At 39.8% G+C, this 27,865-nt stretch overlaps 1 protein-coding gene and 1 long non-coding RNA gene across 3 annotated transcripts; both read left to right on the top strand.

Annotated features, from left to right (window-relative positions):
• The first annotated feature begins 1,027 nt into the window (after window positions 1–1,027).
• LOC145434139 (methyltransferase-like protein 27) lies at window positions 1,028–23,176 on the top strand. 2 transcript variants are annotated; one of them, XM_080311453.1, is made up of 5 exons: window positions 1,028–1,643; window positions 15,140–15,275; window positions 21,834–21,945; window positions 22,630–22,750; window positions 22,837–23,176. In XM_080311453.1, exons 1-5 carry the CDS (start codon window positions 1,554–1,556, stop codon window positions 23,062–23,064), a joined length of 687 nt encoding a protein of 228 aa, XP_080167579.1. In that variant the 5' UTR covers window positions 1,028–1,553; the 3' UTR covers window positions 23,065–23,176. The 2 variants fall into 2 exon arrangements, with proteins under 2 accessions (XP_080167579.1, XP_080167580.1); XM_080311454.1 differs by having other exon boundaries at window positions 1,036–1,625.
• LOC145434145 (uncharacterized) lies at window positions 1,650–13,388 on the top strand. The gene is made up of 2 exons (XR_013913284.1): window positions 1,650–7,847; window positions 9,600–13,388. It is a non-coding gene; the product is annotated as an uncharacterized LOC145434145 (long non-coding RNA).
• Window positions 23,177–27,865: the final 4,689 nt, after the last annotated feature.

Below are 27,865 nucleotides of genomic sequence, written 5' to 3'. Positions count from 1 at the left end.
CCATTTGTGTGCCTTGGAGTGGACTTTGATCAAAATACACCAACCAAAACTCTGTCAGCAAAAGCAGTTCGTGTACCACCTAAAAATAGTATATTGAGCACTCTCTCATTCGAAATTTCATGCTGGTGACGTCACATTTTGTGATACGACTGTTGATATACAATGTTCTTTCCAATTCTCTACTAGTTGCTGACGATTACCCCTGACGAGTGTCAGCCGAAAATATTCGGGTTCATTTCAATATAAATATACTATTCAAAATGACATTTGGATCTAAGAAACGAGGTTGTAAATCGAAGTTTCGTAGGACGTCGAAGTACAGCGACTCCTAGTAGGTCTATATGCTCAATTAGGACGCATTTCTGTATAATGCCACTCTGAGGAAAGGCATCTTATGGCAGCTCAAGTCTCTTGCCGAATACCTGCGACCCGCACAGAAAGATTTGTCTAATGCAAAAGTGCCAAGTTTGAATGTTGGGCTGCTTACAGACAGGTAGCCTACGTTTGAGCCCAAGCGCAAGTCACGAAATAGAAGCTATGTTAATTGCTAAAATAGCCCATGTATATTGTATATGGTACGTGTTATTATTACACGTTATTGTTTTTGACAAATTATTCGATTAAAAAGTTATTCGCGCTCGGCTCGATTTACCACCAGCTCTTCATTATTCGTCTGTGTATAGTCCGAATTTCGCGTCTTTCGACAGACATTTAGTCATAACCTTGCATGCCCTCAAGCTATGCATTGGGATTGCAAACTTTCTTGTTGCTCTTTTTAGTATTTTTTGATAGGACGATAATGCGTGATGGGGACGAAAATTTTCATTATCATCAAGGGGGCGTGCCTGAAAAAGTTTGAGAACCACTGCTCTATCACGAACAGAACATGCCACATGCATTGACTGTGGTTGTCATCACCTGAGACTCCATTGCCCTTAGGCCATGCCATGTAAACCGCAATGCTTTGTTCCCATAAACTCTCAGAAGGTTAGAGAACTATTGTTGTTGCCAGGTATGCCTAATCAGCTGAGTTTGCCTAAATGTTACGTACGTGAATATTGTTATATTGTTATCGCGTGTATAATGCTACGTGGTGACTATAACTGAGCTTTATCGGCATGCCTACCTGTCTTCATACAAAATGTAATGGTGTGTATGTGGGCATATAATTAATATGGCTCATGATGTAAATAAATTGTGAGTATATGAAGTTGGTGCAAGTACATTGTAATATATAATGCGTTGCTTGCCAATACATTGCACAATGCACATGTGTGACAACTCGCACATCATGTCCATACCCAGTACTATCGATAACACACTACAATCCAGATTAGTGTAATCTTCAGAGCGGTGACATTTCCTTAGATTATGCTGTTTTCATCAATGATGCCGATGATGATATTCCAAAAAAGCAATGTATGCAGCTTCCTTATTTCAGAGCTGAGGATTATTCGGAACTTGTCATATTTTGAGCTGGTGGTGCTCGCATATATCTTGAATTATTAGCTGTTCACCCAGCACAGGAAATCATTAGCAAAGTGCTTGCCAAAATGACGGAATTGGAAGAGTGGGACCGCTTGGCGAAGGTTGTTTATGCGGAGTCCTTGGAAAGAGCTGATGCGGTAAATTTATTAAATATGGTATGTAGGGTTGCATTTGAAACAAGAGGTGTTTGCAAAAACATGTCTTAAACAAGTGCCATTAAAAAAAATTGTTTGTTTTTCAAAAGTTATATTGGGGAGAGGAGACAAAGATGAGACACGGGGCAAAATGAGACGTGCATTTTTTTCATAGAACAATTTTCCAATGAGCAGATTCCTTGATCTAGGTTGTTTCCATTATGTCCATCTATAGCCCTGTCATATTAACTAGGCAATCAGATTTGAGGTTGGGCAGAGAAATGCCAAAAATATATTGTTATAGTCTGTTCAAGTGATGTGGATTAATGTTTGTAAGGGCATATCGATCATAATATTTCATATTATAAAATGACATTACTAGGGCTGGCATAGTGCAATGTTAGCGGTGTTATCGTGCACTTACCTCTTAAAAGTAATAGTCAGAATTTTTTTTATTGAAGTTCATACAACAATGGAGGTGCAGGGGTAAGATGAGACAAATCATTGGGGGTAAGTTGAGACAAGGTTATCGGAGGACTTTTCCATTGAAAGCCTCGTAATATTCAAAATTAACTGTTCACAGCACACATTATACATTATTATTTATTACTTGACCAGATGTGACATTACATGACAAAATAATAACGAAACACTTATTTTTGCTGGATCCCATGGTTAATTTGTTTTCGATGTCATTTGAATTTGTATGATGTACAAATTCCTTTAAAGTTAACTATTTCATGATTATTATATTTCATTCATGATGTCGCTAGTTGATTCATCATTTCGGGGTGAATTGGGGGTATAATGAACAAGAATTGCGTGCTGCTGCTTCTTGAACACAGTGTGTCTCATGCTACCCTCACATGGGCGTAAGTTGAGACATTTGAGCAAGGATTTTTGGTGGCCAAGAAATCCAGGAGTATATTGTTCAATATAACTCAAAGCGAACGTATGAAGAGTACAGATCACTTGGCTGTCCATCGGCACCAAAATCAATGCCCGGGTGTCTCATCTCTGCCTCCTCTCCCCCCATTTATGTCATAATTGAATAAACACCTCCGAAAAGTATGTAGCATATTTACCTTCGGACGACTTTACACTGGAAATAGTCGATATATACGATATGAAACGATCAGAACGCCCTACATCGCTGTCGGTAAAGTAGTTATAACTAGGGCAAGTTTTTTGCAGCTTTTGCAACTTTTTTTACACCTTCCGACAGCTTCCTAGATACCCAAAATCTACGTACTATGATGGTTTAAGCTGTTTGGAGGGATTTTATAATGCAACTTTTTGCAACTTTTCTCTATTATTCATGCCAATTCTTACCGTAACTTTGATCAAATAACAAACATTGCGTTAAAATGTATAGGAGTGATTTTAAAACATGCTATAAACTATTTCTAGTATGGTTCTATTCTCTTTGATTTGCTTAACAAAGAGCTATAAGAAGGGTTAGTTGCATCTTACTGTTATCTGTGACACAATGGCTTGCAAGCAAGAAGTTCAACTACCCCTGCCAAGCAAGACCGTGCCCGAACAATATGTAAATAGAGATCGCTTTATGAATTCCGTCGTTTAAATTTCATATGGTTTCCCATTTCACGAACGCCCAGGCGAGACCGCTGAAAATTACATTTCCACTGGGTCACCTTTTTCACGCTATTGATTTTGTTAAATTCGTCAAGAGTGAGATTTTTTGCAATGCCTTGGATCAAGTCTGCAGACCAAGGGGGTTTGGGGTGTGTTATTCGATTTGTTTCAGGTGGAGGGGTTGTCGCTATGCTGTTTGGCTTCTTAGGGAAAAATTATTCCCGCATTGCGTAATTATCTTGCTGTGTGCCGAGAAAAATGTAATTTTTGGCGGTTTCGTCAGACCGTTAACTGACGAAGTAACAAATTCGATAGCTCTGCAGGCATTAGGTTATACAACGGAGCTTTTCGAGTATCTCATACCCTAATAATTCAACAAAAATTACAAATGCAACTCTTTACTGCAACTTTTGGTAAAATTATATGCAACTTTCTCGCGATTTTAGTGCAACAAAAACTTGCCCTAACACACAGGTCACTTGATTACTTGATCAAAGGGACGTTCAGATGATGATGATGACCGCAGGCGGAAAAAAATCATAGTGTCCTAAATGGTCTGGACACAGCGAGATTGAACAGCTCACTGCATTTGGGTTATTTCATACTTTTTATTTGGCCAAAGGCAATTTTACAGCCATTTTTGACCGGCTTTCCGAGCGTCGAATTTGATAAAACGGTTATCAATGGAAAGCTGCTGCTGTACTGATCACAAAATTATCAATTGTATTCTGCCTATGGCCCTGGAACCCCCCTTCCAAAATCACTCTCGAATTTTCCATTGTTAGGGATTTTGGCATTGCAACGCAACAATGATGTCTTGCTCTTGCTCGTGAGTTGCACTCTCGATTTGTCAGACAGCATTGTTGTGTCACAATGCTGAACTGTATCACAATGCGAAATTCGAGGCTGATTTTTGGGGATTCTAGGCAGGGCACGGTATGGTATAGTATGGTATGAAACGAAATTTCGTTATGGAATAGAGGAAGTGCAAGTATGGTATGGTATGGAATGTTCTTTCCACACTTTCATACTTTTGGCATACTTCAACAGTTTTGCCAGAACATGACAATGATCCTACTTTCGATTTGTAAAATTGATTGCATACCTCATAAAATCGCTCATACTGAATATGTTCTGCACATATCTCAAATTGCGATTCATTACTCCCCCCCCCCCCGGTCGACATCTACTTGAAGACAACAAAGTTGCGCAACGCGCATATGAAGTATAATAATAATATTAATAATAGTTCCAATTGATATATCATAAAAACGAATGATATTTGACCGCTGTCGCTTTATAACTTGCATTTCGTAACTTCCACTCCGTAGACTACCAAGGAAGTTTTAAAATCGTAGAGTCTGAGAATGTAAAAGTTACATAAATATTGTTATCAATTTGTGAACTTCGAAATAATTTTCTACGCTTTGGTAGGATGATCAGCACGCAATATCTATTTGACATCACCATCATTGTAATTCAAAAATATATAGCTTGCCTTAAAGCAGGGGTCTCAAACTCAAATGTGCTTGCGGGCCAATTTCCTAGTTTTTGATGGCCCCGCGGGCCGTAGCACCAATAATATGCGTATTTAATGATGATTACTTCATGAATGCAATCGATTGCGATTAGGATTACGATTACTTCTGAATCTCGCGATTACGATTACGATTACAGCAAAATCTGGAAGTAGTCGATTACGATTACGATTACATTGGAAAAGTAACCAAGATTACTCATGACTACATTTATTTTGCCTCTTAGAACTTATCTTCAAAGACATTATGGAAGACAACATAACGATTGCGATGAAAAGGCCTCATAAGAAAACTAATTTCTTTTTAAATGAGACGTTATGACGTCATGCCATGTTTACGTCATAATACACCCATTAGTCTACTTTATAGCTGACGATTTCTCGCACCCAACGATTTGTATTCCAACCAGGGCCGTAACCAATGTTCCCTCTAATTTTCCACGAGTCTGCGCAAACGCGCCAATTCACTGCGCAGGCCCTTGGACAACTGTGCGCAACCACTCTACCATAGGATGATAAAACTAACTTCTGGGGGCTCCGCCCCCAAGACACCCCTCGAGCTATGGCCTTTTTTCCGGTGCTTGTCATTCAAATTGGGTTACCGTTTAGTGTTTGTTGCCGCCTGAACGCGCGAGGCGCGAAAAAAATATAATTAATGATTGCATAGGTCAGTATGATCGGGAATTGCATAATTTTTATTCTCTCCCTACTCACATAATCAGATTTGCCGGTAAAGCTGATCGAGTGAGGTGTGTTGGAATAGATAGGCCCTCTAAAAAATAATAAAACATCTTCGGGCGTAGCCTACCCGTAGGTATAATGACTTCGTTATATGATGCTATTTCGTGACCTCCTATCTGCTATGTCAAAATATATTGAAATCCCCCAAACGTGGTAAACTAAAAGACGTACACGATTTTAAATTGGAATTTCTTTACTGGAAAATAATGTTACCTCAATTTGGAATTTGTCCTGTTGTTGGACTCGGATCGCCATGACAGGGACATTCGGCCCCAGCCATTTAGCCATCCTATGGACACGGACAATTAAACATATATGTATATATATATCGAAGTTTTCGATCAGCACAAGGGCAGTGTTTTTCGGCCAAGGTTTTCTCGCTGATGATCGTTCTGACGCACTTCTCGGAGTCACATGTTACATAGCCTTCAACTTCATATGTATTGGAGCGTCATGGTGCGGTAATGGCCGACGCCCAAGTGCCCATTTCTTTCAATCATGCGCATTTTTTGTTGGGAAAGGGTAACCAATATTCAAGATATCTTATAATTAGGGCGATTTATTTTTGACCTAAAAAACTAAAGATTTTGACCTAAAAAATCGAAATTTTGACTTTTTTTGACCTAAAAAAACTGAATTTTGACCAAATTTTGACCTCACGTATGCAAATGAGGTGTTTTCGCACATAATGTGAAAATTGTACTATTTATCTTCATTTCTGGTTGGAACTGTCTGTCCTTACGAAGTATTTTGACCTGAAAACACTTTTTTGTCTTGAAAACTGACAAATGTTTACATGAAAAAACTAGTATTTCTACGAAATCTGGCCCTGTGGAGAATTCCAGTAGTTACATCACGAATTATGGTAGAAATAATTTAAATTTGTTGTAGTACAACGAAAGATACTTTCCTTCATTCTCGGGTAGAAAGTGTCTGTCCTTACTAAGTAGCGTGCCAAGAATGGAGAAAGAACGTTCAGCAGCAGCAGTTGTAGCCTTTTTGGCTGACAACACTGAAATTGTGCGTACACTGCTGGTGACACACCGTGATGCTTCATTTTGAAAATGCTATCTACATCACAATTTTTCATCATGCGATTCTTGATATAAGAACCATGCAATGCCCACGCAGTCTTGCTTCAGTTGGGATAATGAGGCACATTGACCAAACACCACGTCAGCCTATTTGTTTCATTTGAATGTTTATGATTCACAATGAGTAGACAATGGGCCGTCTACAACGGTAGGCCTATAAAGTAGGCTACAAGCTGTAAAATGTCAAATAATAAGTTCACCGACAGTGCAAAATCTACGATACAAATGAAATGCAGGTTGCAAAAAAGTTTCAACTTTTTAAACAATTTTGACATTTTTTGACCTAACGCTACAATTTTGACCTAATTTTGACTTTTTTTGATATGTCAAAAAAAAATCGCCCTACTTATAATATTAAATCGCACGCAGCGCAAAAAAGTACCGAAAAATACACCATGATTTATGTTATTTAACGAAATAATTTTGGGACCCATTCGAGCTCGGCCCTCCAAATGGCGGGTTTGGGGTGCGGCAGTTACGGTCCTGAGTAAATCTTCGAGCTAGCACAGTGTTATTTATAACTTTGATAAACCATGTTATTTCGCCATTCCCAGAAAATAATGCGCTATTGAAATGATATCTATATCGCTCACGCGTACAAGACCATACTAAAAGAATCTCTTTCGTGAGGCGCTCGTGATTGTAAATTCTCATTTCGTCACGGAGCGCAATATTTACAATTGCGGACCGAACTTGTACCTCGGTTTCCGACTTCAGTGATAACACTATTTGGCCCTGGCAATGTTCCATCTAATTTTTCGCGAGCCTACGCGCCTGCGTGGTCCATTGGACAACAGTGCGGAACGACTAAAAAAAAACATCACTTCGGATTTTTGTGCGCAGCTTGGATTTTCTGTGCGCAGAGACCGTGTCAGCACTGCGCATTTGCGCACGTGCGCAGCTTAGAGGGAACATTGGCCGTAACCAAACCTCCAAATATACTGGGAGCGAGCTCGAAGGAGACACAAAATTATTTCGTAAATCAACATAGAGCAGGGGTTCTCAAAGGGTGGGCCATGGCCCACTGGTGGGCCACAGAGCATTTTGAGGTGGGCCACAGAGCTATTTAGAAAATTTCAAAATTAATGTAGGTTTAGTTATATTTCTTACGTTATTCGCTAAAAATATATTCATATTATCTAATTATACGTAGGCTACATAAAGTTGTTCATCCGACTCTGACTAGACGTACAGTGGCACGTACGAAGTCAGCATGTACAAATCGAAAACGTTAGGGAGAAACGGTGGCTTCTTCTAGTGGCTATGACCAATGTTCCCTCTAAGCTGCGCACGTGCGCAAATGCGCAGTGCTGAAACGGTCTCTGCGCACAGAAAATCTACGCTGCGCACAAAAAATCAGAAATGATGTTTTATTTTATAGTTGTTGCGCACTGTTGTCCAATGGACCACGCAGGCGCGCAGATTCGTGAAAATTAAGATGGAACATTGCCAGGGCCAAATAGTGTTATCACTGAAGTCTGAAACCGAGGTACAAGTGCTCCCCGCAAAGGTAACTATTGCGCTCCGTGAAGAGTTCACAATCACCTGCGCCTCAAGGAAGATATTTTTTTAGTATGGCCTCAGGGAATGGCGAAATAACATGGTTTAACAAAGTTATAAATAGTGGGCTAGCTCGAAGTTAATCTGCGAGAAACTAACGAATGATAGTCTTCTCCGCGTGGCATGAACATTGCGTAAGATTTACTCAGGGCCGTAACTTTCGCACCCCAAACCCGCCAATCACAGGGGCCGAGCTCGAAGGGGGTCCAAAATTATTTCGAGAATTTACACAAATCATGGTGTATTTTTTGAAATTTTTCAGGAATTTTTTTTCGCGCTACGCGCGTTTTATTATTGTAAGATATCTGATTATTGGGTACCCTTTCCCAACAAAAATTAGGAATGATTTAAAGAAATGGGCAGTTGGGCGTCGGCCATTACCGCACCATGACGCGCCAAGACATATGAAGTTAAAGGCTATGTAACATGCGAATCCAAGAAGTGCGCCAGAACGATCAGCAGCGAGAAAACCTCGGGCGAAAAAGATTGCCCTGGTGCTGACCGAAAACTTCGATATAAACAAATATATGTAATTGAATAGTATATTCATATTGAAATGAACTCGAATATTTTCGGCTGACACTCGTCAGGGGTAATCGTCAGCAACTAGTAGAGAATTCGAAAGAACAGCGTGTATCAACAATCGTAACACAAAATATGACGTCACCAGCACGAAATGTCGAATACGAGAGCGTTCAATGTACTATTTTTAGATGATACACGAACTCTTTTTGTTGACACAGCCTATTCGGGTTCATTTCAATATGAATAGACTACTCAATTGTATATTGAAGTTCTGTACCTTGAAGAAGCTGTACAAATATATGTGTAATTGTTCATGTCCATGGGCGCCAAAATGGCTGGCGCCGAATGTTCCTGTGCTGGCGATCCGAGTCCCACAACAAGACAAATGCCATATCGTGGGAAAATCATTTCCCAGTGAAGAAATACCAATTTGAAATCGTGTACGTCTTTTACTTTAGTACGTTTTGGCGATTTCAATATCTTTTGACATAGCAGATAGGGGGTCACGAAATAGCATCACGTAACGAAGTCATCATATCAACGGCTACACCCGAAGATGTTTTATTATTATTTAGAGGGCCTATCTATTCCAACACACCTCGCTGGATCAGCTCTACCGGTAAATCTGATTATGTAAGCAGGGAGAAGATAAAAATTGACAGCAATATATATGCAATTCCCAATCATATTGGCCGATGCAATCATGAATTATAGAAACTTTTTCGCGCTTCGCGCGTTTAGGGACGCATGGGCACCCAATGTACATGATAAGTACCGGAAGAAGCCTAGAGCCGTAGGGGGGTCTGGGGGGCGAAGCCCCCCAGTAGTTAGTCTTATCACCCTATTGGAGGGTGGTTGCGCACTGTTGTCCAAGGGCCTGCGCAGTGAGTTGGCGTGTTTGCGCAGACTCTTGAAAAATTAGAGGGAACATTGGCTATGACAACCTACGGCTAACAGCAACTAAAATAATTTCAAGCGTATAATAACTGGAAGATAATGCTGAAGTAACCAAGTATTCTGGCTGGGTCATATGTCGTATGCCGTTGAAAGGGGTATGCAATGAACTCGCAATGAAGTGCAATTGATGTACAGATTTACTGTACTACGGCAGGCCGTATTATTGTAAGCTAAAAATAGCCATAACTGCAAATTATTAGCAACTTCTGGCGGAGGTATACTGCACCACCGCAACAAATCTTAATGGATTGAGGATTTATCGGAGCGCATTAATCTTTGAAGTCGGTTTAAAATGTCCGGCCTGGAAATCATTGTACATAATGAAAGAGTCACAGGAATAAATTGTATCATTGGATTGAATATTCTGACATCGCAACTTCAGTTGTTTTGGTACAAGACATACAAAGTACATCATGCATGCATATTGAAAAATCTTTCGTCACTTCTCTGTAGTACCCCATTCACCAACGAATTGTTCGATGCTGGCCCAGAACGATTATAATATTCCCCACAATAGTATCACTAAAGTCCCAATCACGCAGTGTGGGGATCTGATCATTGTGTTTCGCGACGCGAATGAAGCAGCGGACAAAAATAATCTACTTAGGAGTTTTAGCTGATGATCTACCAGGGCCGTAATTGCCGCATCCACACCCAAAATTGGGGGAACTCGAAGGGGCCCAAGATTATTTCGGTGGTCGTTTGTTGGAGGATATTTATTCAACTTGAATTTTTTTTCGCGCTTTGCGCGATTTCATATCCCGGAAGATCGAGATTTAAATATCATCAGTTAAAGAAAAATGCACATATTTTAGAGAAATAGGCATATCAGCGCTGTCCATGACCACGCATTAAACAGGAATATGACTCTAAAATATCAGGTGGGCCACAGCACATTTTTAAACCGGAAAATGGGCCACGGCCAAGAAAGGGCTGAGAACCCCTGACATAGAGAGTATTTTCGAGAGATTTAGTGAACTTGCAAATTTTGTTCACGCTTAGCGATTTAGTGTCGCTAAATATCTAAATATCTTCTCCCTAAGAAAAAGATGCGTAATTTATAGAAATGGGTATTTCGGTGCGCGCCACGACATTCCAAGACATAAGCAGTTTCGGCCAACATGTGACTCCACGAAGTGTGCTACTTTGGCCAAAACGTTCGTTGTCTATTGTCCATAATCGCGCTGGATGGGGGTGACTAATGATCCTGTCCTCCCAATTTGAGTCCCACAATACAAATGACATCCTGGGCACCCAAAGAGAAAAATGATGCGCCCCGTGAAGAAATGACATTTTGTGTGTGCGTCTCACGAAAGTTTTTCTTTCAGTTTTCTTATAGTTGAATAGTATATTCATATTGAAATGGACCTTAATATTTTTGGCTGACACTCGTCAGGGGTAATCGTCAGCAACTAGTAGGGAATTGGAAAGAACATTGTATATCAACAATCGTATCACAAAATATGACGTCACCAGCATGAAAGAGAGAGCGTTCAATGTACTATTTTTAGGTGGTGCACGAACTCCTTTTGATGACAGAGTTTTGGTTGGTGTATTTTGATAAAAGTCGACTCCAAGGCACACAAATGGAATTGTGAACGGCCCCGCCCAACGATTCGAAGTCAAAACTTTGTCAAAATTGTAGCGTTAGGTCAAAAAATGTCAAAATTGTTTACAAAGTCAAATTTTTTTGGCAGCCTGCATTTGGTTTGTATCGTAGATTTTTCACTGTTGGTAAACTTATCATTTGACATTTTACAGCTTGTAGCCTACTTTATAGACCTACTGCCGTTGTAGACGGCCCATTGTTTGCTCATTGTGAATCATACACATTCAAATGAAACAAATTGCTTGACAATGAGTTATGCTCAACCTACCGCAATATCCTAACTGAATCAAGACTGCGTGAACATTGCATGGCTCTTATATTAAGAAGCGCATGATGAAAAATTGTACACTGTGTGTATACCATTGTCACAACGAAGCAACACGTTGTGTAACCAGCAGTGTACGCACAACTTCAGCGTTGTCAGCCAACAACTGCTGCTGTTGAACGTTCTTTTTCCATTCTTGGCAAGCTACTTAGTAAGGACAGACACTTTCTACTTTAGAATGTAGGAAAGTATCTTTCATTGTACTACAATTAATTTCAATTATTTCTACCATAATAGGTGATGTAGCTACTAGAATTCCTCATAGGGCCAGATATTGTTAAATAAAGTTTTTCATATAAATTTTGTCAGGTTTCGAGTCAAAAAAGTTTTTTCATGCCAAACTACTTCGTAAGGACAGACAGTTCCTACCGGAAATTAAGATAGGTAGTACGATTCTAACATTATGTGGGAGAAACACCTAATTTGCATACGTTAGGTAAAAATTTGGTTAAAATAAAGTTTTTTTAGGTAAAAAAATGTCAAAATTCTTATTCTTTAGGTCAAAATCTTCCGTTTTTAGGTAAAAAAACGCCCTATTTATTACAATTACAAGAAATTTTCTGAACGAATATATCAAATCCATGAAAATACTTCCTGCTCTACGCGTGATTTGCCATCTTAGGTATTAGTGATTATCAAGCCATGCAACAATTTCAAAATACTCCGAACCAAATCTTTCCATCCTATCAAACTATTTTTGCTGTCAACTTTTAATCAATCTTAAAAAAGGGGCCGTCAGCACTTTCGAGTTAATTGCCTCTGTCTTGGCCGAGAAAACAAGGAGGGACGTGAGCTGAGTAAAATGCTCGAAATAGTACACGCATACAAAAGTTTGGGTAACACTGGTATATTGGTGGAGACAAGTGACAGGTGCATAGGCCTTAGTGCTGGGCGAATCCAGTAGCCTAATTCTCTGGTCCTACTCCTATCCTGTTTGTTAAAGCTCTATTCCGAATCCGGCCCCGACTTCTAGGACGGATTCCAGTCGACAAACACCATGAATACCTCAAAAACAAAAACAAAAAAACTATTGACTCGAGGGTGGCTGTCTTCTTCTTAGTCAAATGTACTGATCCGGGAGCTCCGATCCCACTCCAGCCGTATCAAAAAAAATTACTGATCGGGCCAAAAATGAGAGAATCCGGTCGGTTATCTAATCCGGCCCGGTCCATGTCCATTGCCCAGCCCAGCACAGGCCTACTGATCAGCAATTGTTATGTCATACTGGTTCAAAAGTGACATCGAGACATCAAATCACCGCTAACAGACTCCAACGTGCGTATATAGATTTCCGCTAATGCTAAAACAAACCGATAAAAGAAAATGTGTGCCAAGGCTCGAGTTATCAAAGATGTGGAAGGTCTGAAACACATTAAATCGGTGTCGTTACAGAGCATTATTATTATCATTATTATTATTTATCAGTAAAACCATGGTTTGGTGCTTATAACAGCGTGGTAGAACAGATTCCACAACAGACTTGGACATTTAGATTTGCGAAAATCATCGACGAGCTTGCGTTTTACGCTAATTGTTGACGAGAGATCAAGGATCGCTAATTGACAACACTGCGGAACTAGCTGCTAAACTTATCATGCGCGCAAGTTCGTCAACACGAGAAGCATGCATTATTGTCATTTCTGCATAATCCTAGTGAATTGATGCCACACTGGTAAATTTGAAAAATATCCAAACTCCATCTATTTTGCGAACCCCCTCCTTTTTGGGGCTGACTACACGCCTGGGTGTAATGTGAAGCAAATTTGTTATGTTAAGTAATTACAATTGACTGAACGTTCTAAAGTTTTCACCCCCCCCCCCCCACTTCCTTCGTAATTTTCGCCCGCTGCGTCTCAAAATCGCCCACTTTGGGAACCACTCTTTATAGCGGTATACCATTGTTGTTTTTGACGGCAGTTATAAAGTAGGCCTAGTGTGATCGTCTGTCTGTGATGTTCATCTCATCATCTGAGCCGTTTAATCTCCGTGGGATCTCCTTCGTTCCAGTCAAAATTATGGTCCCTCAAATTTAAACAAAATTATTTGATACCTGATTGCAATTCGAGTCCTTCACATGAATCTATCATTGCTCCGGCGAGTTAAACGACGAAAAGATAAGAATATGTTTTGGAATAGCAGACCTCTCAGTTTAATTGCAAGCTCAATCACGAGATGATCGCAAATAAGATTATGAATTAATGCAGTGGTTCCCAACGTGGGCGATTTTGAGAAACAGGGGGGTGAAAACACCCAAGGGGGCGATGGGGGTGAAAATGTTAGAACGTCCTTTGACATATACGGGAGATGGGGTATTGTTGGATCAAGAATTGCAAAATGATCACTGGGCTCCAAATCTTCAGCCGATAGGAGCTGGCTCAACACTTTGATACAAGCTCTACCTGCCGGATTTATATGCATGAATATTCACCAATAAAATAATATCGATGAACGTTGTTTGTTGCTTAAACGTATCGTCGGTCCCCCCCGGTGGGTCGGAAATCTAGGAATGAACACGAACTGGGAACCTATGAGACATACGCTGAAAAAGCTAAATGTTCCAACTATTCTTAGCCAAAAAAAGAATGTTTGGTCGCAATCGTCGAGAAAATAGGATAAATACTACCTCAAATGTTGTCATGTAATCACGTTTCGATTCAGGCACAAACTTACAAATTTGAGGGTACATACACATTGTCCGTAAATCAAAATTTTGACTTTCAAATAGCTCATTAGAGCGATAAGACATCACAGGTAATTGTTGAACACAGCGTCTATCTGTGTAGGCGTATTTCTGTTGTTGCATGACTAGTTTGTCCAACTATTTTGATTGATTTGGCTCTGGTATCGTTGGACTCAATTCTATAAATTAAGTATTTGAATTGAAAAAAGTCCACCCAAGGATGGTATTGAATAACAACAATGTGCCTTTACGTGTATGGTAAAAGCACTACACTTCACATTAAAAATTATTTCTGGTTTGTTCGTGTTGAATGTTACAAAGAAAAATGGATGCGTCGATCGAAATTTATTTTACACCCCCCAAAACAGAAAACATCTGTCAAAGACCCCATAACTCAAGCATGTCGAAGTTTTTTGCATGTGAGGAAAGATTCTGCCAGCATGCAATTGTAGACAAATTCACGGAGTGTAAGCATGGGATTATCACGGAGAATTTTTCAAGTATTTTCGGTCCCAGTGTCTCCTCGGTACCACATCTTTCCCTATTTAATTAACACAGCCAAAAAATGCACGTGAAGACGCGGCTTATTCTGCATATGACGCGAAAGTTGACTAAAAAAGGTCAACTCAACGGAAGGTAGACGGGAAAACCGTCTTTTCGAGCACCTACTCGAATAAATGAACTTTTTTGTCAATTCACCAGCGATCAGAGTTAATTGAATAAATTTCCCGTATATATATGTCCTCTTTTTCGAATCTGTAATTATTGGGGGGCGAAAATTTATGTCGCGCTTGACAAGGGGGCGATGAGTCTAGAAAGGTTGGGAACTACTGAATTAATGTTTTCAATCACATGACAAGTTTGAGCGTGACCTAAGTGGATCTTTGCTTCAGGCATATACGGAATTGGCTCAGAATTACGACAAAGATCAGTCCGCGCTGAAAGCCGTTGCAAATGAGTCGCTCGTGGAGCATTCATTGGATTTGATCAGTAATGACGAGTTGAGCCTCATGTTGGACATTGCAGCTGGTAAACCCATTCGATATTTACTTTCTGTAACGTCAAGGCAGTTCGTAACAGACCACTCCCGCTTTGTACTTCCACCACTTGTGTCCGAGAGTGAGCGGTTTGGTTTCTGGACAACTTCAACTTCTACTGATTTACCGCTAAACTGCTTACTGCGTTATACATTATGTCAAGTAAGCCCAATAAAAAATATTGGTTAATTTGCGTTATTTTTTAGGGTGAAGATGTCATGACAACAAGGCGCTTTATCCCTGTACGATGGTAACAGAATATACTTTCAAAAACTGCACCCCTTTTAGTTCCCTTAGTCATTCTGACTATCTCGCGACGGTCCATAGAACTATTTTGAAAGCTGTCACCGGCAATTGTCTGACAAGTCAGTGATGACGCATCCCCGCCTAGTTCTTGAGGCCACTTGAGTAATTAACAGACATCTTAATAGTACATCTACTTAAACCATAGTTTCGGAATGCCTTAAAATTCTTACTTCTACTTACTAAATTGTCACAAGATCCACATCGATTTCGTTATCCCAAACATTACGCTGAAATCATATGAAAGGGGAACTGTGCTCTAAAAATGATGTGGTATCAAATTGAAGCATAGATCGTAAAAAGTTTTGGCCACCGTCGTGAAGCTGCAGTTGAATCAATTTTGGATAAGCCCAGTTCCACCAGGGCTTTGGGGTCAGTAAATTTTACCAACGACTCCAACAGCGATATCTATAGATATCCATGGACTCCAACTCCAACTCCTGACTTCTTCAATAGTCCGACTCCCGAGTCTTTAAGCGTACCGACTCCGGCTCCGACTATTTTCTTAAGAGAACTCTGACTCCAACAGTGTTACCAATTTACTTTGAAAATTATATGCCACAGTGACAGTTCACTGACTATCATATAACCATTGAACATATGCAAACATATAATTAACGATGGCATGCATGCCATAATTTTGCATGCAAAATTGTTTCATTGTGGCACAGCTCAAATTATTCACTATGAAATTAACATGGAAGAATGCATTTCTAAATATTTTTTTAAAAATATTTTATAAGTTTTTTATAATGCGGACGCTCTAATACCCTGGTATGTAGGAATCATCCAAAGTTCAAACATGACATATATCCAATCATCTACGATTAAAATGTAGATAAAACAATTAAAATATAGCACTTGTGTATGTGTCAGCAACTAATACAGAGATGTAACAATAATAATTTTCTCATCACACATCATACTAATTACAAGCACACACACTCACTACTAATAAACATTGGTCAGAAACGAAATTTAGGAAGTAGTCAAATAGCATATGTCTAGTCTACATGCACTTAGTCAGGTATTCAAGTACTAGGACTTGCAGTCTTTCTTAGTCATTTGTTCGACCCAAGCAGCTGAGCTACACACTACAAATATTTTTAATTTTGTCAAGTGGAAATGAAGTGTTTGGTTATGTTTACATCAATTCTAGAATTTTACAAAACCAGACGATGTATTTACTCTGTTACAGTAACATGGTATAATTCCTAAATTGCATCAATTTTTGACTGCATCACAAAAATGCAGATTGCGATTTTCTACTTCTATGCAACTATGAATTGCAATTTGCAAATAATGTCCAATTGTTTTCATAATAAAGAAGTTGGAGTAGGAGTCCGGGTCATTTTCACAAACTACGACCCCGACTCCAGCCACTATAGTATTACCACTCTGACTCCAAGGCGTGCTAAATGTTTGAGATTCAAACTCAGACTCCATCAAACAAAAAATCAGTAAAACTCCTACTTCACCGACTCCTCACTCCTCAGCCCTGCGTTTCAATCCAGCCGCCGCGGCTGCGCATCATCGTTTCTTAACCGGTTGTGGAAATTCTGGCGCGATATCTTCACCGTCGGACTTGGTCGACGCGATCTCCATATTCCAGCTTCATTTATTTCTGTAGTCCTTGGAAAACATGGGCGTCACTTACTTTGCTTCCCCAATCCATATGGTACAACAGCACGGACTCTCAACGATATCTGCAACATATTTATTGCAGCAGTAAAGGTATATGCTCTGTGAAGTACAACTCAGAAGTATAGCTGTCCAATATTGTAGGTTAGCCCTCTGAATACTTAACTCGAGAAGTTCCTTTTTGCTGGTCTATATAGCTCTTCTTAAACACAGATAGTACTCAAGACATACGGATATATTTCAGACGTTGATGCAAGTATGTTTAGAAATGAATATCCTAGATTCCGTCGAATCATGGCGTTCTATACTAGAAGTAAATTACGACAGGATGTCTATCGATTGCCAGAGTACGGCACGATATTATACGAGATATACAATTCATGGTTGGAAGATCAGGGATATCCTGCAGTATGTATATAATCACCATACTGGCCGAGGCTCGGTTGTACGCTACCAGTATTGTGCAGTGCTATGCTAATGTCTTATGATCTGACACTAGCCACGATTGAACATTCTCAAGGACACATTCAAATTCACCATAAATATTGGAAACAGGCCTCTGCAGTGATTTACGAACTGAAGTGACAGCCACCGAATACGTTCTTGGCCAATGGATATTGTCGCATTACTGTATCGTATGCACTACAATAATACATCGATATAAAACACTGGTCAATAAAATGAAAAAATATGGTAAAACATCTGAGAACCGTTTCAGGAGTTTTCGAAGTTGCTGATTACGAATATCACATTAGTTTTGCCAGATTGGCTCTTGCTCAGAAGATACTTATACCCCTAAAAAAAACAAAATTACTGTATTTAGCCTACCCTTGAATATTTCACTCGGTAGGAAGAAATCGTAGTTTTTTTAAATTTTATAATGCGCATAAATTGATAATTGACTATGAAGAACGCTCATGTCGTTCTCAGTCATTGTATCAATATTAACATGACCTGATGCGTAATATTTGTTTGTCAAAAAAGCAGTTAGTCAAGCCTGAAAATTGCACTTTTGCACGACAGAAAAACGGAGGAGCCTAGGTTAGGGTTACCATATTTTTGTAATTTAAATTCCGGACGCTCTTTATCGCCCACTAGCGGATTTCAAAATGAGGTATGAGCACATTGTTGATCAATATGACGTCACACCAGCAAAGCTTTGTTTATTGACTAGAGGTGGTCACGATCCGGTTTAGGAGTATGTGGTTGTGTGTTGTAGGATGTAACCAGGGCCGTAGCCACATTTTTCAGTATCCTACCGCCCAAATAAACAATGAACACTGATCTTAAGCTTACTATATGCATCTGGTTTCTATGCATCTGGTCGTTAAATGATTTGAATGAATTATGTCAATAATATCGGTTCTTCCATATAATGTTACATAATTTGATCCCCTCTGCGCCCATATGATCAGAGTCAGCGGTAGAGCAGGTGGAGGATGAGGATGATGACTTCGAAAATGCAAGGAGCGTAATTGTACATCGTTAAAGTCATGTCCAAAGTCCAAACGGCCTAAACCGACTCTATGTACAATTGTACATACCGTTATCTTGTAATTGCAATAATAATTAGACTCATTTCTGTAACTGGATGTTATTTTTATTTAATTTTGATCGCAGTTTTGCGAGGTTAGTAGTAGTCCCCATGTTAAAACCAATATCCACGACACTAAATCGCGCGCAGCGCGAAGAAAATTTTTAATGTTGCATATCTGCCCCGAAATAGTATTGTTTATGTTGATCTAGGAAAAATTATTAGCTTCCTTCAAATTCCGGACATTTAGGCATATTCTAGAAATTCCTCCCGGGCGCAGTTTTGACAGTGAAATTCCGGAGGTATGGCAACCGTAGCTAGGTAAACCTCCAACACTTAGGAATCGGAATTCTGAAGTCGACCTCGGTCGGACTCGAACCCGCACCCATTGGTGTTGCCGCCGCGGATCGTACTACTGCGCTATCTCGCCACTTCCTGATCATCTTGTTGATTAGCAAGGAGAGAGGTTCCACCAATACATCAAAACAACTAAAGAAAGATATCAAGGCCTATGAGATGAACATACACTGTAAACGAAAATGGTGTGTTTTCGCAATTCACTCCCTGGCGTAGGGTGTGTTCTGAGTCATCACACCTCCCTGGTACTAAATTTTTCATTTACACCTAAGCTAATGGGTGTAAATAAGCAAGATACACCCCTCCACACAAATCCATAAAATACACGGCACCAGCATTGGCATCTGTGGTCAATTGTTAGTGATTACACCTTTTGTCAGAGAAATGTGAAGTTTGGGATTCAATCCGCGCTAAGTGCTTAGCCAAAACTTGACTGTTGAAGTTTTAAGTCTGTGTCGGTCAGAAGCCTGGTTAAACAGGCAGGGGTGCGGCAAGTCTGCATCCTTGTTAAAAATCCAGTCGAATCACTGTACTGATCACTGTATGGCAGTGTTGGGATCAAGTCACTACCTTCGAGTCACGAATCATTTCGAGTCATTGCACATTTTGACTCGAGTCAAGTCAAGTCAATCGATTCTCGAAGGTGACTCGAGTCAAGTCAAGTCACTCGATTTTTGGAGGTGACTCGAGTCAAATCGAGTCAAGTCAAGTCAAGTCACGAGTCAAGTCACAATTCAAGTCAAGTTGCCTTTTTGAAGTATGAGGCATAATTACGTCATTACATTGAACTAGCTGTCTCAAATACAGATTGAGAAGTCATTGATTTTGAACCGATGAACGAATATAGAGTTGACTATACACCGAAGAAGGCGCTGTATCACTCGCATATTCGTAAAACTCAGTTTATAGTTACCAGTCAAATTAGAGAATAGAGAATAGAGAAACGAATTGATAATATTCAATACATTATTCATTTACGTATGATACAATTCGTGCCTGCGCTAATGGTTGAAGAGTATATAACAATATTCGAATTCAAATTCGATAAAACAATAGGTTTGATTAAGGTAAGAACACAGAAAAGAAATAGACATTTTGCTATTAAATTACTTCACTATTTACTAGTTTACGACAACGTAAGCTGTAAGCTTCGATCACTTCGTTTGCGGTCAATTTATTTGTGAGAGAACAATAGAGGGTCAGTAAAACGCACGATCATTGCATGATTGTTCGCTATCACAAGTCACATCAGCGTTTCGCGAACAATCCGAACATATGCAATACACAGTGAATTTTATCGACACCGATTACTTGATGACTTGAAATTGACTCGTGAATTTTGCTCCGAGTCACGAGTCAATCCACATTTTTGATACACCGAGTCAAGTCAAGTCAAGTCATTTTAGCAAAGGGACTCGAGTCAAGTCAAGCCATACGAAAAAGGTGACTCGCGTCTGACTCGAGTCAAGTCATGACTCGAGTCATCCCAACACTGCTGTATGGCAGTTGAGAACTTCTCTGCTGTGTCTAACTGTAGGTCGTGTAGGACATATTCTCTTTGGGGTTGGAATATCCACCGAAATGCGTGCTTTCGCCCACTTTATTGTTGTCCGTGTCTTTGAGGCTTCTTGGGTAGGCTTAGGCTATTTAAATTGTTGCATTGTACAGTTTTTGTGGATTTAACCCGGTTTGATCAAGTAAATTCGCCTACGCATATAGCTTCACTGACCAATAAGCATTCGTTATATTAGTTTGTATATTATGGCAGACCATTGCTGGAACCTTTCGAGAAACTGCACTAAATTGCTTACAGGCGAAAATCGTACATTAAATAATTGTGCTTTAAAGTAAATTGATAATATTATAATCCAATGATGGTTGACGTAATACTGATTGAATTAATGCCACGTTATTTTAGTATCTAGATAAATACTTATATAGCCCATTTTCTATCTAGCCATTACAGCGAAAATGAGAGATTTCGGTCGAAATTGCCCCATGGGTTATCTACAAAACAAGAGCCAATTTGAAAAAAAAACGAAGGTCCTATTCGGTATCACTGCCCTTCATAACCCCTATAACCACTTTTACATTGTCTGCCTAAAAATATATGTTGACCAGTGAATGAGGCACAACCGGCACCTCCTTCGTTGTATCATTCTTGTGAATTGTGCATTCGTTAATACACAACACACATCTACATTAATTCCCCATTCGATCGGACGGCATTTGCACAGCAGGGTACCGGTAGCTTAAACCGAACCTTGACAGTATGGTGATTATGCATATGCTGCGAGTGGCATTGAGAATCCGTGCTGCTGTATCATGTGAAAGAAAAGTGAGTGACGCAGCATATGTTTCCCACAAACTACATAAGAGATTGAGGGTACAATATATGGGGGTTGCATCGAGTAAATGAGACGGTGAAGATATCGCGCCAGAAGTTTCGCAACGGGTTAAGAAACGATGAAGCGCACCTGCGTCAGCATGAGTGGAACGGGGCTAATCTAAGATTCACTCACTACGGTGGCTTTCTGAAGAAATGTCTGCGGCCCAAAAAAATTTCGATCTGTGCCTCAATTTGTGACAACACTTTTAGAGCGCAGTGCCCTTTTAAGGACAAGCCGCATCGGAAATATTGATCTTGGAAATATGAAAAGAGATTTAAAATCTTTTTAGAGCATCAATTACATCCAGTATTATTATAACTCACAGGCACTGGTAACACTGCACTTGTTTTCAAAAACGCTGGGTACAAAGGGATTTGTGATGCTATAGATATCAATGCAACTATGTTGGAGATGGCAAAACAGAAAAGAATATACAGGTGACCGAGTCATAGAATCTATGACATATATTGTTAATTGATTACTCGTTGGCAATGTTCCCTCTAAACTGCGCACGTCCGCAAATGCGCAGTGCTGGCATGGTCTATGCGCACAGAAAATCTAAGTTGCGCACAAAAAATCTAAACTGATGACCTTTTTTTAGTCGTTGCGCACTGTTGTCCAGGGGTCTGCGCAGTAGGTTGGTGAGAGTGCGCAGACTCGTCAAAAATTAGAGGGAACATTGCTCGTTGGTCTTTCGAGTAGGCAGTTGTGATCAAAGTAGTCATTGATGATGTTCAATAAGTAGAGGTAACTATTTCTAGGACGAGCAAAAATTTTATGGAGCAAATCATGGAAAAGGCTGGCAAATTAGTGACGAAATTGATTGTTATAAGTAGATCGGGACTTAAGCTATTGCTGGTTATTTAATGCTGATGAGAGCTTTTAAAATTATAAGACTCATCCTTGCCAACCATTGCAGAATGAATAATAGTACCACAAATCGGCGTGATTTTCAAAATTATGTTATTTCAACCCATGCACTATAGTAAGTACGGCAAGTGTGATCAAACTTACTATGTAATGTAGAATGTCTTTGGCCGTTTCTTCAGTATATGGGGTTGCCAAAGCGGTTCAATCCTTTCCGACTCGAACCCGGGCTTCTTATCGGTATTGATTTGCAGGAATGCAATTTGCGAAGCAGTCACTGGAACTGACCCTCTCCCAGTGCAAGTAAACTGCTACGACTTCGTCACCGTAGGTGGAGCGTTTATTGAAAACCATCTGCCGCAAGCATGTGTTCCAGTAAGTCTGACGATTTTGTCATCTACAACCACTTTATTATGTTTTGCAATAAGCTGTGTTCCATATTATGATTTGATTGCATTCAGCACATCATAAACGTACTGAAAATCGGCGGTCTACTGATTTTCAACAGCCGTAGCACGGAGAAGAACGCAAAATATCGGGAGATTTTGTTGGAAATTTTGGTTGGTCAGGTTGAGCAGGGAAGGATAGCCCTTGTCAGGAGTGTAGAGGCTCCGTACGTTAACCGCGAATGTCGAGAGACGGGAAAACCAATGACGGCGCTGGTCTCTGTTTATAAGAGACTGGAATGATTATTATGGTTCCTTGATTAGATGCATTTTTTAAATCAAATTCGACAAACCTACAGTAGAATACCATAATGCTAAATCTTACGATAAAATACAAATATGGCTCTTACATGAAGTCAATTTCTCTTATCGTATATGGAGGCGTGTAACGCGAAGATTCTGAATAAGTTGGGTGGTAAGTTCCAAATCTCCCTTACCGTTCTTTGAGGTTTGTTTGTTTGTTTCATTAACACATCATTGGCGCTTATCGCTATTACAGTCATTTGCGCCCAGTACATGAATTTTATTAATGCCAGATGTCTTTTTGCTTTTGTTCCTTCAACGTGATCTTTAGCTGCCATCTTTCTAGAGTTCGGCCCTGTTTTATTAACACATCATTGGCGCTTATCGATATTACAGTCATTTGCGTCCAGTACATGAATTTCATTAATGTCAGATGTCTTTTTGCTTTTGTTCCTTCAACGTGATCTTTAGCTGCCATCTTTAGGCTCTCTCTTCCTCTGGGCTTTTCAAGGCGCTGTATTTACAGCGGGATCGGCAATGAGGAGCCCAGATAAACCTCCGACACATAGAAACATGGCAAAGCCGAGACTCGAACCAGCAACCATTGGTGTCAAAGAAGTGGTTGAAAATACTGGAGACCAGTTGTAAATATTAAATCAATTACGAGTCGTGATAATGCGCTGAAGCTACAAATGGGCCAAAATTGGGGGTGCATTTTAAACGAGTGTCATCTACTCTGGGAAACATGTTTGATGAGGTGGACGGATTTAAATCGCTTCTATCTCAAAAAATTCTCACAGGTATAACCACTGAAAACAGCCGATAAAGCTGTAGAATTGTGCACGTAGGTCGGGTTTCCAAAACACCTAATTGCATTCACCGCACTATCGGTATCTGTGTCAGTTTATTGATAATTTTATCATTTCGAAATATATAATCACAAGACTGGTTTCGGAAGGACTTGGAGTAGTCTTTGAAATCAGACGCTTACCTGGGCCTATGAGATGTAAGTGAGATGTACATGCGCACTAGATGGAAAGAACTAAGGCATAGCATTAAACAACTAGTGATCAATGTTTCGAAGCTCGAGAAAAATCTATGGCGCGCACAAGAGAGCCGAAGTGATGACCTTTTTTATTTTTATTTTTTTAGTCGTTACACACTGTTGTTCAAGGGACCGCGCAGTGAGTTGGTGAGTGCGCGCAGACTCGTCAAAAATTAGAGGAAACATTCATAACCACTGTTCCACAATAACTTCAGCATGAGATGTTAGACAGAAATGACTAGACTGGACGCAGGGTTGTAATGACTCGACTCGAGTCCGACTCGAGTCAATTTGTGTATTGACTCGACTTAGACTCGAGTCATTGCGCATGACTCGAACCAAGTCATATGACTCGAGACTCAGACGGCCAAGACCGACATTTCATTGTAATTCCGAAGAATAGGAAAGTAGCCACCCTAATGGGATTTCGTGTTTTGGTACTGGTACATAAAAATGCGTCCAGAAACTGCTAAAAGGGAAGAAAATTGGTATATTATGAATGCGAACTATTCGATATCACCAAACTTAATTATAAAAAGTGGGTGTAACAAGACTTTAACCGAAAACTGAGCATTCAAAACAATGACTTGGACTCGGACTCGACCCTCTGTTCGCTGACTTGAACTCGGACTTGACTCAGTGGTCAATTGAAAATGACTCGACTTGACTCAAGTCAAAACTATAAAAGTGAGATTGACTTGTGACTCGGAGCCTTGTGACTTATTTACAACGCCGGCTGGACGTGATATCTTCATGAAAAAATATTTTCTCAATTTTGGTGCCATGTCACGATCACACCAAAAGGTGTTGTCAGAAACGTTACGCGTAAAGATTACATTCGCCATCACCGATATTTGTGGAAATGGATTTTCCGCAGTCGTTCATATCAAATCGAAGACGCGGATTTTCAAGACACGACACGTATTTCAGCTGCAAAACTTGCTTTGAAATAATAAAAGCCTACCAACTTTTTACATATAGTGTGATGATGTTTTCATGAAAAGTCATCTTGTCGCTGTTTATCGCAAGCCTACAATTTGTATTTGCACGGGACAGATGATGATTGCACGATAATTGAGCTGAATTTGAACTGAAAGGCGAGTGTGTCTGCGAGGTTCCGTGACGGTTCAAAAGGGGTCCACGAAGACAATAAGGTTGAGAACCACTGCATCTATTTCATGCGAAGCACAACGAAAATTCTGGATTTTACTAACCTTGTGAAGATAAAATTCCCTTTTTGTACTCCCTGAAAACAGACCCTATCTTTTTTCTCTCTTTAGCATTGGAAGAATATAATACTCGTACTTGACAAAATGTAGATAGCGAAAAGTAAGTATGTAAATCACAAAATATTATGAAGTAGAAGTAAAAGTAGTGGAAAATTAGATTTACTTGATCAAATACTGCAAGTAAAAGAAAACTCCTTGATTAATTCGACAAAGTAGAAGTACTGGCCACTTTTCGTACTGTGAAGTTACTGACCACCTCTCGATAATATTGACATATGACTCTAATGCAGTGGTTCTCAAACTTTTTTTTTAGACACACACACCTTTATGACAATGAAAAATTTCGCGCCCCCCTCCTTTGCCGTGATATGTCAAAATTCAACCAGAATGCTAGCAGTCCAATCAGGCAGTTTGTCGGAAGGGAAGGTTATGACTGTTGATGCGAGAATTCTCAAATATGAAATTCGGACTACACACAGAGCAATAACACGAATTTGAAGGACATCTCGCGAATCGCAGCTTCGCGCCCCCCATCAGATGCTTTCACGCCCTCCGTTTGAGAACCACTGCTCTAATGATAGATCACTATTTCAGTAACGTGATAACGCGCCGAATAAAATGCTACAGAACGAGAACGTCGACTTAGATATCATTGTCATACCAGGACAGTTTTTGAGATTTCTTCTGGAGTTATCGTAGAAGAAATTACTCACTATTTTTGTATAAATGATGTCACTGATCTGTCAGCTTATGGAGTTGTAGTTGGAATTTCAACTGCTATAGTTAGGTCAGCAAAATTTGCACTCATTCATCATCATCATCATCGTTGGTTTATTAGCAATTTTATCAGTTCAATACACCACAAAAATGCGATACAATGAAAAGACAGGAAGATGTCGAAGCGACAAGGAGTAGTCTATGGAATCTGACACCCACCTTGGCCTAGGCGATGCAAAGAGGAGGCATGCACACTGAATGAAAGTAAAGAAGATAGTATAGAAAAAGAATGCGACAAGAAATAGGGCGGCATGTCATGGGAAGCGAGATCGATAGGTCAGTCGTGGTCCGGTAATCTTGAGGATGGACTGTATTTATTTAGTAGTAATTGCTTGTATTTCGACTTGAATGTGGACATGCTCGTCGACTGTCGGATGGCCGGCGGGATACTGTTCCACACATCAGGTCCGGCATATTTGATGGTTCACATATTGTCAGTCTGTAGTTCATACATATGTGCTCACTGCTTTATCAAGTTGTCAGTTATTGCCATTGTAAATATGTTCTTTCCGAAGTATTTGCAATAACTGGAAATAAGTAGGCCTACCCTACACAGACTGTAAAAAAATCAGGCAGCTTTCACTCGTTGGAATAATTTACACTCGGAATCTGCTTCAGCAGAATGGATGCAATCGTCCTATAGAAGAAAACAATGTTTTTATATATCCTAATTTAGCAAATTATGGAATGATCTCCGCAAGTATCGGAAGATTGCTTCACTACGGCTACTTTTACATCTCTGTTCTGGATGACGACGAAAAAGTATTACGCTAGCGATAGGTGTCGCTGTAAACCACAACATCGATTGTAGTCAGATGGAACTCTCCATGCCAGCTACGCTGTAAATTGCTATGGTACAACATCTCACTTATTTAGTTATTCTCTGAATAAAAACTATTAGCCATACTCGTTGAACATGCGAGATTACCGAAAGAGCGAATATATATATAATGAAGATCATATATATCAGAAGAAAACAAAACTGTTCGACCTTAGAGCAACAACACGAATATACAACACCGGTGACATCCTCACGCAATAAAACGAAGGGAGAACATTGTTTTCTAATGGATAGAACGAAGCTACCGCATGAGATCGAACAAAACCGGATAGGAATTCATCGTGATTGAATGTACCGACAAAGTCATCCTTTCTACGTATTTTAGTCATACCAACGAGAGATAGAAAATTTGCATTATTAGGTTAACTACCGGATATAACGAAGCCTAATGCATGAGATGGAACAACACCGAGTATGAATTTATTCTGATTGAATATAACCACAAGACCATCCTACTACGTATTTTAGACATTCCCTCGACACTTAGAAAATCAGAACCTAATCGAGATGATCCCGGATGATCCTTTCACGGTTCTGTGTTTGTTGGGTAATCTCAAAATTTCCTTTAGAAAGAACATTTTCAAGTTTGCTTTGAGAAATGCTCGAAAGTGAAATGAATGATGCGTGCTCTAAAATCACAATGCAGGTAATGGTGAAATACATTTATGCACTTGCTGGTGTGTGTAGGCTTGGTCCAGTGAGATGATTCATGATGTAATTGGTATACAAAATTATGCGCACAATTATGTTACGTTGTATATGTATCAGAGGTGGTCAAAATAGCCACCTTCGCAACTCAAGTAGAAGTAGTAGTAACGCCAGAATTTATACTCAAGTAGAAATAGGAGTGGCGGTTCACGAGTAAGTAAGTAAGTAAGTAGGTATTCTACGCCTATTTTAGCCTAAAAA

Source organism: Botryllus schlosseri, chromosome 2 (genome assembly GCF_051294905.1).
Source record: "Botryllus schlosseri isolate E-star chromosome 2, Bs_hap1, whole genome shotgun sequence".
Lineage (NCBI taxonomy): Eukaryota > Metazoa > Chordata > Ascidiacea > Stolidobranchia > Styelidae > Botryllus > Botryllus schlosseri.
This window is presented reverse-complemented; position numbering and strand designations above follow the sequence as displayed.

Bases quoted from the DNA above. Each gene is read 5' to 3' on its own strand.
- LOC145434139 (XM_080311453.1), top strand. From the start codon at position 1,554: ATGACGGAATTGGAAGAGTGGGACCGCTTGGCGAAGGTTGTTTATGCG. The intron at 15,276-21,833 runs GTAAACCCATTC...TATAACTCACAG, and splicing joins CATGTTGGACATTGCAGCTG to GCACTGGTAACACTGCACTT. The intron at 21,946-22,629 runs GTGACCGAGTCA...ATTGATTTGCAG, and splicing joins AAACAGAAAAGAATATACAG to GAATGCAATTTGCGAAGCAG.